Raw genomic sequence first — 15,709 nt, 5'->3', positions numbered from 1 at the left:
CTCCCTCAGTCCCCTCTCTTTATCCCTGTCTCCCTCAGTCCCCTCTCTTTATTCCTATCTCCCTTAGTCCCCTCCCTTTATCCCTATCTCCCTCAGTCCCCTCTCTTTATCCCTATCTCCCTCAGTCCCCTCTCTTTATCCCTCTCTCCCTCAGTCCCCTCTCTTTATCCCTATCTCCCTCAGTCCCCTCTCTTTATCCCTATCTCCCTCAGTCCCCTCTCTTTATCCCTGTCTCCCTCAGTCCCCTCCCTTTATCCCAATCTCCCTCAGTCCCCTCTCTTTATCCCTATCTCCCTCAGTCCCCTCTCTTTATCCCTATCTCCCTCAGTCCCCTCTCTTTATCCCTCTCTCCCTCAGTCCCCTCTCTTTATCCCTATCTCCCTCAGTCCCCTCTCTTTATCCCTGTCTCCCTCAGTCCCTTCCCTTTATCCCAATCTCCCTCAATCCCCTCTCTTTATCCCTATCTCCCTCAGTCCCCTCTCTTTATCCCTGTCTCCCTCAGTCCCCTCCCTTTATCCCTGTCTCCCTCAGTCCCCTCCCTTTATCCCTCTCTCCCTCAGTCCCCTCTCTTTATCCGTGTCTCCCTCAGTCCCCTCCCTTTATCCCTCTCTCCCTCAGTCCCCTCTCTTTATCCCTGTCTCCCTCAGTCCCCTCCTTTTATCCCTGTCTCCCTCAGTCCCCTCCCTTTATCCTTATCTCCCTCAGTCCCCTCTCGTTATCCCTCTCTCCCCCAGTCCCCTCTCTTTATCCCTGTCTCCCTCAGTCCCCTCCTTTTATCCCTGTCTCCCTCAGTCCCCTCCCTTTATCCCTATCTCCCTCAGACCCCTCCCTTTATCCCTCTCTCCCTCAGTCCCCTCTCTTTATCTCTATCTCCCTCAGTCCCCTCTCTTTATCCCTCTCTCCCTCAGTCCCCTCTCTTTATCCCTGTCTCCCTCAGTCCCCTCCCTTTATCCCTATCTCTCTTAGCCCCCCTTTTTATACCTGTCTCCCTCAGTCCCCTCTCTTTATCCCTCTCTCCCTCAGTCCTCTCTTTATCCCTATCTCCCTCAGTCCCCTCTCTTTATTCCTATCTCCCTTAGTCCCCTCCCTTTATCCCTATCTCCCTCAGTCCCCTCTCTTTATCCCTATCTCCCTCAGTCCCCTCTCTTTATCCCTATCTCCCTCAGTCCCCTCTCTTTATCCCTATCTCCCTCAGTCCCCTCTCTTTATCCCTATCTCCCTCAGTCCCCTCTCTTTATTCCTATCTCCCTTAGTCCCCTCCCTTTATCCCTATCTCCCTCAATCCACTCTCTTTATTCCTATCTCCCTCAGCCCCCTCTCTTTATCCCTGTCTCCCTCAGTGCCCTCTCTTTATCCCTCTCTCCCTCAGTCCCCTCTCTTTATCCCTATCTCCCACAGTCCCCTCTCTTTATCCCTGTCTCCCTCAATCCCCTCTCTTTATCCCTATCTCCCTCAGACCCCTAACTTTATCCCTATCTCCCTCAGTCCCCTCTCTTTATCCCTACCTCCCTCAGTCCCCTCTCTTTATCCCTGTCTCCCTCACTCCCCGCCTTTTTTCCCTGTCTCCCTCAGTCCCCTCCCTTTATCCCTGTCTCCCTCAGTCCCCTCCCTTTATCCCTATCTCCCTCAGTCCCCTCCCTTTATCTCTACCTCCCTCAGTCCCCTCTCTTTACCCTCTCTCCCTCAGTCCCCTCCTTTTATCCCTGTCTCCCTCAGTCCCCTCCCTTTATCCCTGTCTCCCTCAGTCCCCTCCCTTTATCCCTATCTCCCTCAGTCCCCTCTCTTTATCCCTGTCTTCCTCAGTCCCCTCCTTTTATCCCTGTCTCCCTCAATCCCCTCTCTTTATCCCTGTCTCCCTCAATCCCCTCTCTTTATCCCTATCTCCCTCAGACTCCTCCCTTTATCCCTCTCTCCCTCAGTCCCCTCTCTTTATCCCTATCTCCCTCAGTCCCCTCTCTTTATCCCTCTCTCCCTCAGACCCCTCCCTTTATCCCTCTCTCCCTCAGTCCCCTCTCTTTATCCCTATCTCCCTCAGTCCCCTCTCTTTATCCCTCTCTCCCTCAGTCCCCTCTCTTTATCCCTGTCTCCCTCAGTCCCCTCCCTTTATCCCTATCTCCCTCAGTCCCCTCTCTTTATCCCTATCTCCCTCAGTCCCCTCTCTTTATCCCTGTCTCCCTCAGTCCCCTCCTTTTATCCCTGTCTCCCTCAGTCCCCTCCTTTATCCCTGCCTCCTTCAATCCCCTCTCTTTATCCCTATCTCCCTCAGACCCCTAACTTTATCCCTATCTCCCTCAGTCCCCTCTCTTTATCTCTACCTCCCTCAGTCCCCTCTCTTTATCCCTGTCTCCCTCAGCCCCCTCTCTTTATCCCTATCTCCCTCAGCCCCCTCTCTCTATCCCTATCTCCCTCAGTCCCCTCTCTTTATCCCTATCTCCCTCAGTCCCCTCTTTTTATCCCTGTCTCCCTCAGTCCCCTCCTTTTATCCCTCTCTCCCTCAGTCCCCTCTCTTTATCCCTGTCTCCCTCAGTCCCCTCCCTTTACCCTATCTCCCTCAATCCCCTCTCTTTATCCCTATCTCCCTCAGTCCCCTCTCTTTATCCCTATCTCCCTCAGTCCCCTCTCTTAATCCCTATCTCCCTCAGTCCCCTCTCTTTATCCCTGTCTTCCTCAGTCCCCTCCTTTTATCCCTGTCTCCCTCAATCCCCTCTCTTTATCCCTGTCTCCCTCAGTCCCCTCCCTTTATCCCTATCTCCCTCAGCCCCCTCTCTTTATCCCTGTCTCCCTCAGTCCCCTCTCTTTATCCCTGTCTCCCTCAGTCCCCTCTCTTTATCCCTATCTCCCTCAGTCCCCTCTTTTTATCCCTGTCTCCCTCAGTCCCCTCCCTTTACCCTATCTCCCTCAATCCCCTCTCTTTATCCCTATCTCCCTCAGCCCCCTCTCTTTATCCCTATCTCCCTCAGACCCCTAACTTTATCCCTATCTCCCTCAGCCCCCTCTCTTTATCCCTACCTCCCTCAGTCCCCTCTCTTTTCCCTATCTCCCTCAGTCCCCTCTCTTTTCCCTATCTCCCTCAGTCCCCTCTCTTTATCCCTCTCTCCCTCAGTCCCCTCTCTTTATCCCTGTCTCCCTCAGTCCCCTCCCTTTATCCCTGTCTCCCTCACTCCCCGCCTTTTATCCCTGTCTCCCTCAGTCCCCTCCCTTTATCCCTGTCTCCCTCAGTCCCCTCCCTTTATCCCTATCTCCCCCAGTCCCCTCTCTTTATCCCTATCTCCCTCAATCCCCTCTCTTTTCCCTATCTCCCTCACTCCCCTCTCTTTATCCCTACCTCCCTCAGTCCCCTCTCTTTATCCATGTCTCCCTCACTCCCCGCCTTTTATCCCTGTCTCCCTCAGTCCCCTCCCTTTATCACTGTCTCTCTCAGTCCCCTCCCTTTATCCCTGTCTCCCTCAGTCCCCTCTCTTTATCCCTATCTCCCCCAGTCCCCTCTCTTTATTCCTATCTCCCTCAATCCCCTCTCTTTTCCCTATCTCCCTCACTCCCCTCTCTTTATCCCTATCTCCCTCAGTCCCCTCTCTTTATCCCTGTCTCCCTCAGTCCCCTCTCTTTATCCCTATCTCCCTCACTCCCCTCTCTTTATCCCTGTCTCCCTCAGTCCCCTCTCTTTATCCCTATCTCCCCCAGTCCCCTCTCTTTATCCCTGTCTCCCTCAGTCCCCTCTCTTTATCCCTATCTCCCTCAGTCCCCTCTCTTTATCCCTATCTCCCTCACTCCCCTCTCTTTATCCCTATCTCCCTCAGTCCCCTCTCTTTATCCCTATCTCCCTCACTCCCCTCTCTTTATCCCTCTCTCCCTCAGTCCCCTCTCTTTATCCCTATCTCCCTCACTCCCCTCTCTTTATCCCAATCTCCCTCAGTCCCCTCTCTTTATCCCTGTCTCCCTCAGTCCCCTCTCTTTATCCCTATCTCCCTCACTCCCCTCTCTTTATCCCTCTCTCCCTCAGTCCCCTCTCTTTATCCCTATCTCCCTCCGTCCCCTCTCTTTATCCCTATCTCCCTCAGTCCCCTCTCTTTATCCCTATCTCCCTCACTCCCCTCTCTTTATCCCTATCTCCCTCAGTCCCCTCTCTTTATCCCTATCTCCCTCACTCCCCTCTCTTTATCCCTCTCTCCCTCAGTCCCCTCTCTTTATCCCTATCTCCCTCACTCCCCTCTCTTTATCCCTATCTCCCTCCGTCCCCTCTCTTTATCCCTGTCTCCCTCAGTCCCCTCCCTTTATCCCGATCTCCCTCAGCCCCCTCCCTTTATCCCTGTCTCCCTCAGTCCCCTCTCTTTATCCCTGTCTCCCTCAGTCCCCTCTCTTTATCCCTGTCTCCCTCAGTCCCCTCTCTTTATCCCTATCTCCCTCAGTCCCCTCTCTTTATCCCTATCTCCCTCCGTCCCCTCTCTTTATCTCTATCATCCTTAGCCCCCTCCCTTCATCCCTATCTCCCTCAGTCCCCTCTCTTTATCCCTATCTCCCTCAGTCCCCTCTCTTTATCCCTATCTCCCTCCGTCCCCTCTCTTTATCTCTATCATCCTTAGCCCCCTCCCTTCATCCCTATCTCCCTCAGTCCCCTCTCTTTATCCCTATCTCCCTCCGTCCCCTCTCTTTATCCCTATCTCCCTCAGTCCCCTCTCTTTATCCCTATCTCCCTCACTCCCCTCTCTTTATCCCAATCTCCCTCAGTCCCCTCTCTTTATCCCTGTCTCCCTCAGTCCCCTCTCTTTATCCCTATCTCCCTCCGTCCCCTCTCTTTATCCCTATCTCCCTCCGTCCCCTCTCTTTATCCCTATCTCCCTCACTCCCCTCTCTTTATCCCAATCTCCCTCAGTCCCCTCTCTTTATCCCTGTCTCCCTCAGTCCCCTCTCTTTATCCCTATCTCCCTCACTCCCCTCTCTTTATCCCTGTCTCCCTCAGTCCCCTCTCTTTATCCCTATCTCCCTCCGTCCCCTCTCTTTATCCCTATCTCCCTCAGTCCCCTCTCTTTATCCCTATCTCCCTCACTCCCCTCTCTTTATCCCTATCTCCCTCAGTCCCCTCTCTTTATCCCTATCTCCCTCACTCCCCTCTCTTTATCCCTCTCTCCCTCAGTCCCCTCTCTTTATCCCTATCTCCCTCACTCCCCTCTCTTTATCCCTATCTCCGTCAGTCCCCTCTCTTTATCCCTATCTCCCTCACTCCCCTCTCTTTATCCCTGTCTCCCTCAGTCCCCTCACTTTATCCTGATCTCCCTCAGCCCCCTCCCTTTATCCCTGTCTCCCTCAGTCCCCTCTCTTTATCCCAACTCCCTCAGTCCCCTCTCTTTATCCCTGTCTCCCTCAGTCCCCTCTCTTTATCCCTATCTCCCTCAGTCCCCTCTCTTTATCCCTATCTCCCTCCGTCCCCTCTCTTTATCTCTATCATCCTTAGCCCCCTCCCTTCATCCCTATCTCCCTCAGTCCCCTCTCTTTATCCCTATCTCCCTCAGTCCCCTCTCTTTATCCCTATCTCCCTCCGTCCCCTCTCTTTATCTCTATCATCCTTAGCCCCCTCCCTTCATCCCTATCTCCCTCAGTCCCCTCTCTTTATCCCTATCTCCCTCCGTCCCCTCTCTTTATCCCTATCTCCCTCAGTCCCCTCTCTTTATCCCTATCTCCCTCACTCCCCTCTCTTTATCCCAATCTCCCTCAGTCCCCTCTCTTTATCCCAATCTCCCTCAGTCCCCTCTCTTTATCCCTGTCTCCCTCAGTCCCCTCTCTTTATCCCTATCTCCCTCACTCCCCTCTCTTTATCCCTGTCTCCCTCAGTCCCCTCTCTTTATCCCTATCTCCCTCCGTCCCCTCTCTTTATCCCTATCTCCCTCAGTCCCCTCTCTTTATCCCTATCTCCCTCACTCCCCTCTCTTTATCCCTATCTCCCTCAGTCCCCTCTCTTTATCCCTATCTCCCTCACTCCCCTCTCTTTATCCCTCTCTCCCTCAGTCCCCTCTCTTTATCCCTATCTCCCTCACTCCCCTCTCTTTATCCCTATCTCCCTCAGTCCCCTCTCTTTATCCCTATCTCCCTCACTCCCCTCTCTTTATCCCTGTCTCCCTCAGTCCCCTCCCTTTATCCCGATCTCCCTCAGCCCCCTCCCTTTATCCCTGTCTCCCTCAGTCCCCTCTCTTTATCCCAACTCCCTCAGTCCCCTCTCTTTATCCCTGTCTCCCTCAGTCCCCTCTCTTTATCCCTATCTCCCTCAGTCCCCTCTCTTTATCCCTATCTCCCTCCGTCCTCTCTCTTTATCTCTATCATCCTTAGCCCCCTCCCTTCATCCCTATCTCCCTCAGTCCCCTCTCTTTATCCCTATCTCCCTCAGTCCCCTCTCTTTATCCCTATCTCCCTCCGTCCCCTCTCTTTATCTCTATCATCCTTAGCCCCCTCCCTTCATCCCTATCTCCCTCAGTCCCCTCTCTTTATCCCTATCTCCCTCCGTCCCCTCTCTTTATCCCTATCTCCCTCAGTCCCCTCTCTTTATCCCTATCTCCCTCACTCCCCTCTCTTTATCCCTATCTCCCTCAGTCCCCTCTCTTTATCCCTATCTCCCTCACTCCCCTCTCTTTATCCCTCTCTCCCTCAGTCCCCTCTCTTTATCCCTATCTCCCTCACTCCCCTCTCTTTATCCCTATCTCCCTCAGTCCCCTCTCTTTATCCCTATCTCCCTCACTCCCCTCTCTTTATCCCTGTCTCCCTCAGTCCTCTCTCTTCATCCCTATCTCTCTTAGCCCCCTCTCTTTATCCCTATCTCCCTCAGTCCCCTCTCTTTATCCCTATCTCCCTCCGTCCCCTCTCTTTATCTCTATCATCCTTAGCCCCCTCCCTTCATCCCTATCTCCCTCAGTCCCCTCTCTTTATCCCTATCTCCCTCCGTCCCCTCTCTTTATCCCTATCTCCCTCAGTCCCCTCTCTTTATCCCTATCTCCCTCAGTCCCCTCTCTTTATCCCTATCTCCCTCCGTCCTCTCTCTTTATCTCTATCATCCTTAGCCCCCTCCCTTCATCCCTATCTCCCTCAGTCCCCTCTCTTTATCCCTATCTCCCTCAGTCCCCTCTCTTTATCCCTATCTCCCTCCGTCCCCTCTCTTTATCTCTATCATCCTTAGCCCCCTCCCTTCATCCCTATCTCCCTCAGTCCCCTCTCTTTATCCCTATCTCCCTCCGTCCCCTCTCTTTATCCCTATCTCCCTCAGTCCCCTCTCTTTATCCCTATCTCCCTCACTCCCCTCTCTTTATCCCTATCTCCCTCAGTCCCCTCTCTTTATCCCTATCTCCCTCACTCCCCTCTCTTTATCCCTCTCTCCCTCAGTCCCCTCTCTTTATCCCTATCTCCCTCACTCCCCTCTCTTTATCCCTATCTCCCTCAGTCCCCTCTCTTTATCCCTATCTCCCTCACTCCCCTCTCTTTATCCCTGTCTCCCTCAGTCCTCTCTCTTCATCCCTATCTCTCTTAGCCCCCTCTCTTTATCCCTATCTCCCTCAGTCCCCTCTCTTTATCCCTATCTCCCTCCGTCCCCTCTCTTTATCTCTATCATCCTTAGCCCCCTCCCTTCATCCCTATCTCCCTCAGTCCCCTCTCTTTATCCCTATCTCCCTCCGTCCCCTCTCTTTATCCCTATCTCCCTCAGTCCCCTCTCTTTATCCCTATCTCCCTCACTCCCCTCTCTTTATCCCAATCTCCCTCAGTCCCCTCTCTTTATCCCAATCTCCCTCAGTCCCCTCTCTTTATCCCTGTCTCCCTCAGTCCCCTCTCTTTATCCCTATCTCCCTCACTCCCCTCTCTTTATCCCTGTCTCCCTCAGTCCCCTCTCTTTATCCCTATCTCCCTCCGTCCCCTCTCTTTATCCCTATCTCCCTCAGTCCCCTCTCTTTATCCCTATCTCCCTCACTCCCCTCTCTTTATCCCTATCTCCCTCAGTCCCCTCTCTTTATCCCTATCTCCCTCACTCCCCTCTCTTTATCCCTCTCTCCCTCAGTCCCCTCTCTTTATCCCTATCTCCCTCACTCCCCTCTCTTTATCCCTATCTCCCTCAGTCCCCTCTCTTTATCCCTATCTCCCTCACTCCCCTCTCTTTATCCCTGTCTCCCTCAGTCCCCTCCCTTTATCCCGATCTCCCTCAGCCCCCTCCCTTTATCCCTGTCTCCCTCAGTCCCCTCTCTTTATCCCAACTCCCTCAGTCCCCTCTCTTTATCCCTGTCTCCCTCAGTCCCCTCTCTTTATCCCTATCTCCCTCAGTCCCCTCTCTTTATCCCTATCTCCCTCCGTCCTCTCTCTTTATCTCTATCATCCTTAGCCCCCTCCCTTCATCCCTATCTCCCTCAGTCCCCTCTCTTTATCCCTATCTCCCTCAGTCCCCTCTCTTTATCCCTATCTCCCTCCGTCCCCTCTCTTTATCTCTATCATCCTTAGCCCCCTCCCTTCATCCCTATCTCCCTCAGTCCCCTCTCTTTATCCCTATCTCCCTCCGTCCCCTCTCTTTATCCCTATCTCCCTCAGTCCCCTCTCTTTATCCCTATCTCCCTCACTCCCCTCTCTTTATCCCTATCTCCCTCAGTCCCCTCTCTTTATCCCTATCTCCCTCACTCCCCTCTCTTTATCCCTCTCTCCCTCAGTCCCCTCTCTTTATCCCTATCTCCCTCACTCCCCTCTCTTTATCCCTATCTCCCTCAGTCCCCTCTCTTTATCCCTATCTCCCTCACTCCCCTCTCTTTATCCCTGTCTCCCTCAGTCCTCTCTCTTCATCCCTATCTCTCTTAGCCCCCTCTCTTTATCCCTATCTCCCTCAGTCCTCTCTCTTCATCCCTATCTCTCTTAGCCCCCTCTCTTTATCCCTATCTCCCTCAGTCCCCTTTCTTTATCCCTGTCTCCCTCAGCCCCCTCTCTTTATCCCTCTCTCCCTCAGTCCCCTCTCTTTATCCCTATCTCCCTCAGTCCCCTCTCTTTATCCCTATCTCCCTCAGTCCCCTCTCTTTATCCCTATCTCCCTCAGACCCCTCTCTTTATCCCTATCTCCCTCAGACCCCTCTCTTTATCCCTATCTCCCTCAGTCACCTCTCTTTATCCCTGTCTCCCTCACTCCCCTCTCTTTATCCCTGTCTCCCTCAGCCCCCTCTCTTTATCCCTGTCTCCCTCAGTCCCCTCTCTTTATCCCTATCTCCCTCAGTCCCCTCTCTTTATCCCTGTCTCCCTCAGTCCCCTCTCTTTATCCCTATCTCCCTCAGACCCCTCTCTTTATCCCTGTCTCCCTCAGTCCCCTCTCTTTATCCCTATCTCCCTCAGTCCCCTCTCTTTATCCCTGTCTCCCTCAGTCCCCTCTCTTTATCCCTATCTCCCTCAGACCCCTCTCTTTATCCCTATCTCCCTCAGTCCCCTCTCTTTATCCCTATCTCCCTCAGCCCCCTCCCTTTATCCCTATCTCCCTCAGTCCCCTCCCTTTATCCCTATCTCCCTCAGTCCCCTCTCTTTATCCCTATCTCCCTCAGCCCCCTCCCTTTATCCCTATCTCCCTCAGTCCCCTCCCTTTATCCCTATCTCCCTCAGTCCCCTCTCTTTATCCCTATCTCCCTCAGTCCCCTCCCTTTATCCCTGTCTCCTTTAGCCCCCTCCCTTTATCTCTATCTAAGGGACCTAGAGGGCAACTTTTTCACTCAAAAGCTGGTACGTGTATGAGCTGCCAGAGGAAGTAATGGAGGCTGGTACAATGACAACATTTAAAAGGCATCTGGATGGGGACATGAATAGAGGTTTAGAGAGATATGGGCCAAGTGCTGGCAAATAGGACTAGATTAGGTTAGGGATATCTGGGTTGGCATGGACTGGTTGGACTGAAGGGTCTGTTTCTGCGCTGTACATCTCGATGACTCTATGAAGTGTTTGCAACACTGACACCGGGTACCAGGGTGGAGGGACACAGAACCATACAGCACAGTACAGGCCCTTCGGCCCTCAATGTTGTGCCGGCCTTTCATCCTACAGCCTAACCTCAGTACCCTACATTTTACTATCATCCCCGTGCCTATCTAAGAGTCGCTGAAATGTCTCGAATGTATCTGACTCTACTCCATCAGCTGGTAGTGCACCCCACGCACCCACCGCTCCCCGTGGAAAGAACTGAACTCTGACACCTCCTTTTAAACGTCCCGGGAGTCGGGTTAGCTCACTTGGCTGGATGGTTGGTTTGCAGAGCAGTATGATGCCGACAGCGTGGGTTTAATTCCCCTCAGGTTATATCCCTCCCAGTCGCTTCTTTCTGTAATGAGAGAGCAGCCCCCAGGGTCTGGTAGGACTATGGCAACACAGCAACGTAAATGTCCTGAGTATATCCGACATTCGTTGGGGTGGTGGGTGGGAGTAGGATCGAAGTGGGCCCCCCGTGGACAGGGTGAGCTCAGAGAGGGCAGTGGGCGGTAAATGGAGAAGGGTTTGAGGTTCAGGGCAGGGAAGGGGGTGCGGTGTCCAGGGGAGGACCATCACAGCAAGTTTGGCCCCTGTAAAGGAATACCACAGCAGAGGCTGATGATGGCGTTGTCTCCAATGTCAAGGCAGTGCAGCTCATGAAGTCCTGGCTTTGACGAAGCTGTGACTTTCAGCAGCTTACTTCACCCTGTTCTGGTATTTGCAGAGCGGTTGTAAGGCAGAGGGGTAAAGCTGTTTACCGAAGACCGGGTGTGTGTGTGTTTGCCTGTGTATGTGTGTACATATGTGTGTGTCTCTATCTGTGTCTGTGGATCTGTGTGTGTGTGTGTGTGTCTCTATCTGTGTCTGTGCGTGTGTGTGTATCTCTCTATCTTTGCCTGTGCATCTGTGTGTATCTGTGTCTGTGCATGTGTGTGTCTCTATCTGTGCCTATGTGTCTGTGTGTGTATCTCCCTATCTGTGCCTGTGGGTCTGTGTGTGTATCTCCCTATCTGTGTCTGTGTGCATATGTGTGTGCATGTCTCTGTGCATTTTGTGTGGGTCTGTGTGTGTGTGTATGTGTGCGTGTCTCTACCTGTGTCTGTGCATGTGTGTGTATCTCTCTATCTTTGCCTGTGGCTCTGTGTGTGTGTGTGTGTGTGTGTATCTGTGTCTGTGCATGTGTGTGTGGGTCTGTGTGTGTCTCTATCTGTGCCTGTGTGTGTATCTCCCTACCTGTGTCTGTGTGTACGTCTCTGTGCATTTGTGTGGGTCTGTGTGTGTGTGAGTGTGTGTGTGTATGTGTGTGTGTCTATACCTGTGTCTGTGCGTGTGTGTGTATCTATCTTTGCCTGTGGGTCTGTGTGTATGTTTCTGTGTCTGTGCGTGTGTGGGGGTCTAAGTGTGTGTCTCTATCTGTGCCTGTGTGTGTATCTCCCTATCTGTGTCTGTGTGAGTGTGTGTCTGTGTGAGTGTGTGTGTGTGTACGTCTCTGTGCATTTGTGTGTGTCTGTATGTGCCTGTGTGAGTCTATGTGAGTGAGTGTGTCTGTGTGTGTATGAGAGTGTGTGTGTCTGTGCGAGTGTCTGTGTGTGTCTATGTGTGTCTATGTGATTGTGAGTGTGTGTCTGTGTGAGTGCGTCTGTGTCTTGTGAGTGTGTGTCTGTGTGTGTGTGTGTGCCAATGTGAGTATGTCTGTGTGTGTGAGAGTGTGTCTCTGTGAGTGTGTGTGTGTGTCTGTGTGAGTTTGTGTGTCTGTGTGTGTGTGAGTGTGCCTGTGTGTGTGTGTATGTGTGAGTGTGTGTCTGTGTGTGTGTCTCTGTGTGTGAGATAGTGTGTCTGTGTGAGAGTGTCTGTGTGTCCGTGTGAGTGTGTCTGTGTGTGTGTGTCTGTATCTGTGTGAGAGTGTGTCTGTGAGTGTGTGTCTGAGTGTATGTGTGTCTGTGTCTGTGTCTGTGTGCGTGAATGTGTCTGTGTGTGTGTGTGTCACTGTGTGTGTGTCTGTGTCTGTGTGTGAGTGTGCCTGTGTGTGTGTCTGTGTGTGAGAGTGTGCCTGTGTGTGTATGTGTGAAAGTGTGTGAGTGTGTGTGTCTGTGTGTGCATGAGAGTGTGTCTGTGTGTGTGTCTGTATCTGTGTGTGAGTGTCTGTGTCGGTGTGAGAGTGTGTCTGTGTGTGAGTGTGACTGTGTGCGTGAGAGTGTGGGTGTCTGTGTGTGTCTGTGTCTATGAGTGTGTGTGTGAGAGTGTGTCTGTGTGAGTGTGTGTGTCTGTGTTTGTATCTGTGTGTGTGTGTCTGTGTGTGTATGAGAGTGTGTGTGTGTGTGTCTGTGTGTGTCTATGTGTGTCTATGTGTGTCTCTGTGTGAGTGTGGGTGAGTGTGTCTGTGTGTGTCTGTGAGTGTGTGAGAGTGAGTGTGTGTGTGTTGTCGGAGGGGGGCGTTGTTAACGAAGGATATAGGAGATATTTAATGCTGTCACGGCCTGGTCATGCAAGTGGTAATGATGACATCATTTGATCTTGTTGCTCAGATTGGCATCCAGAACCCCGACACTGCTGACCTTCCCAGTGAGCGGAGGGCAGGGCTCCTCCGAGAGATACAGAGATGCCGGGGTTCCCCCATCTCACAGTGTGAGGCACCTCCCCTTGGCAGGTTACACCAGCCCACTCAGGCTCATCGGTAAGGTATCCTCTGCTCAGGCAGAATCAGCAGCACGGGCTCACACACACACACACTCACACACACTCAGTCACACACATGCGTACGCACACACACATACATACACACACTATCATTCACACACACTCACACTCATGCACACAAAAACACACACACACTAACACACACACACTCACCCACTCAGACACACACTCACACTCACCCACTCGCACACACACACTCACCCATACACACAAACACACACTCTCTCTCACGCACACACACGCACGCACTCACACACACGCTCACACGCACACTCACGCTCACACACACACGCACACTCAGTCAGCCACACGCACATACATACATTCACACATACACTCACACTTATGCACACAAAAACACACACACTCACCCACTCACACACACACACTCACACTCACAAACACACACTCACAAATACACACTCGCACACGCACTCACACACGCTCAGACACGCTCACACACGCACACATGCAGGCACGCACTCACACACACACACACTCACACACACTCGCACACACACTCTCACGCACACACACATTCACCCACTCTCTCACACACACACACACACTCACATACTCACACACACACACACACACTCACCCAGTCTCACACACACACATACACACTCACCCACACACACACACACTCTCACATACTCACACACACTCTCACACACACAGTCACACTCACACACACAGTCACACACACACACACACTCTGACACACACACTCACCCACTCTCACACACACACACCCACTCACACACACACACACTCACGCACACACACACTCACCCACTCACACACACACTCTCACACAGTCACACACACACTCTCACACAGTCACACACACACACAGTCTCACACTCACACACACACACACGCTCACACAAAAACACAAACACCCACTCACACACACCCACTCACCCACTCACACACACACCCACACACTCTCACACACGCACACTCACACTGTCTCACATACACGCACATACACAGTCTCACACTCACTCACAAACACACACGCACACACACTTACACACACACTAACACACACACACACTCACTCCCACTCACTCACACACACTGACACACACACTCACGCACACACACACTCACCCACTCACACACACGTGCACACACTCTCACAAACACACACGCACTCAGTCACACACACACTCACGCACACACACCCACTCACCCACACACTCTCACACAAACATACACACGCATTCACACACGCATTTACACACACTCACATACACGCTCACACTCACACTCGCACACACACACAGGCATGCATGCACCCACACACACGCGGACACACTTACACACACACTCATCTCCCACTCACACGCACACTCACTGACACACACACACACGCGCTCACACACTCACATACACGCACTCACACACACGCACACACACTCACTCACACACAGTCACACACAAGCTCATACACACTCACCCACACACACTCACACAGTCTCACACACACACACACGCACACTCTGACACACACACACTCACCCACTCACACACAAACGCACTCACCCATTCACACACACACCCACACACTCACACAAACACACACACACGCACACTCACACTCTCTCACATAAACACGCACACACACAGTCTCACATTCACTCACAAACACACATGCACACACACTTACACACACACACACTCACTCCCACTCACTCACACACACACACACGCACAATCCCACACACATACTCAGTCACACACATGCACGCACCCACACACACAGTCTCACACTCACTCACTCCCACTCACTCACACACACACTCAAGTATGCACACACACTCACACTCACACACACTCAGTCACACACACACGCACGCACACACACATAAATACACACACTCTCACTCACACACACTCACATTCATGCACACAAAAACACACACACTAACACACACACTCACACTCACCCACTCAGATACACACTCACACTCACCCACCCGCACGCACACACTCACCCATACACACAAACACACACTCTCTCTCTCACACACACACACACGCACGCACACTCACACTCACACACACACACACACACTCAGTCACACACACACGCACACACACGCACATACATACATTCACACATGTACACACACATACTCATATACACACACTCACACTTATGCACACAAAAACACACACTAACACACACACTCACCCACTCTTACACACACTTGCACACACACCCTCACACTCACAAACACACACACTTACAAACACACACTCACACACGCACTCACACACGCTCAGTCACGCTGACACACGCACACATACGCTCACACACATATGCACTCACACACACATATGCACTCACACACACACACGGTCACACACACTCGCACATACACTCTCACGCACACACACAAACACACATTCACCCACTCTCACACACACACAGTCTCACACACACACTCACATACTCACACACACACACTCACCCAGTCTCACACACACACACATACACGCACACACACTCACATACTCACACACACACTCACACACACGCACTCACACACTCACACACGCTCACACACACTCGCACAGACACTCTCACGCCCACGCCCACACATTCACCCACTCACACACACACACAGTCACACGCACTCACATACTCACACACACTCACCCAGTCACACACACACATACACACTCACCCACATACACACACACACACTCTCACATACTCACACACACTTTCACACACCCAGTCACACACCCACACACCCACACCCACTCACACACTCACACATACACCCACTCACACACACACTCACCCGCTCACACACACTCTCACACAAACACACACACTTACACACACACACTCTCACTCTCACACATACACTCGTACACACACACTCACACACAGTCACACACAAACTCACACACACTCAGTCACACACACTCACGCACACACACACACTCACCCACTCACACACCCACTCACACACACACTCTCACACAGTCACACACACACTCACACACACACACTCACACAAAAACACAAACACCCACT

General features: G+C 52.3%; 1 protein-coding gene across 1 annotated transcript in view; it reads left to right on the top strand.

Moving 5' to 3' along the window:
* Window positions 1-15,709, top strand: part of LOC122545955 (E3 ubiquitin-protein ligase RNF212B-like) — a 442,187-nt gene that overhangs the window by 347,916 nt on the left and 78,562 nt on the right. Inside the window, exon 12 of the mRNA XM_087974890.1 lies at window positions 12,477-12,625. Coding sequence (XP_087831016.1) covers window positions 12,477-12,625 — 149 coding nt within the window. The remainder of the gene's footprint in view (window positions 1-12,476; window positions 12,626-15,709) is intronic.

The sequence above is a fragment of the Chiloscyllium plagiosum genome, unplaced genomic scaffold, assembly GCF_037043375.1.
Source record: "Chiloscyllium plagiosum isolate Xiang-an unplaced genomic scaffold, Cpla_swu_hap1 HiC_scaffold_27, whole genome shotgun sequence".
Lineage (NCBI taxonomy): Eukaryota > Metazoa > Chordata > Chondrichthyes > Orectolobiformes > Hemiscylliidae > Chiloscyllium > Chiloscyllium plagiosum.
This window is presented reverse-complemented; position numbering and strand designations above follow the sequence as displayed.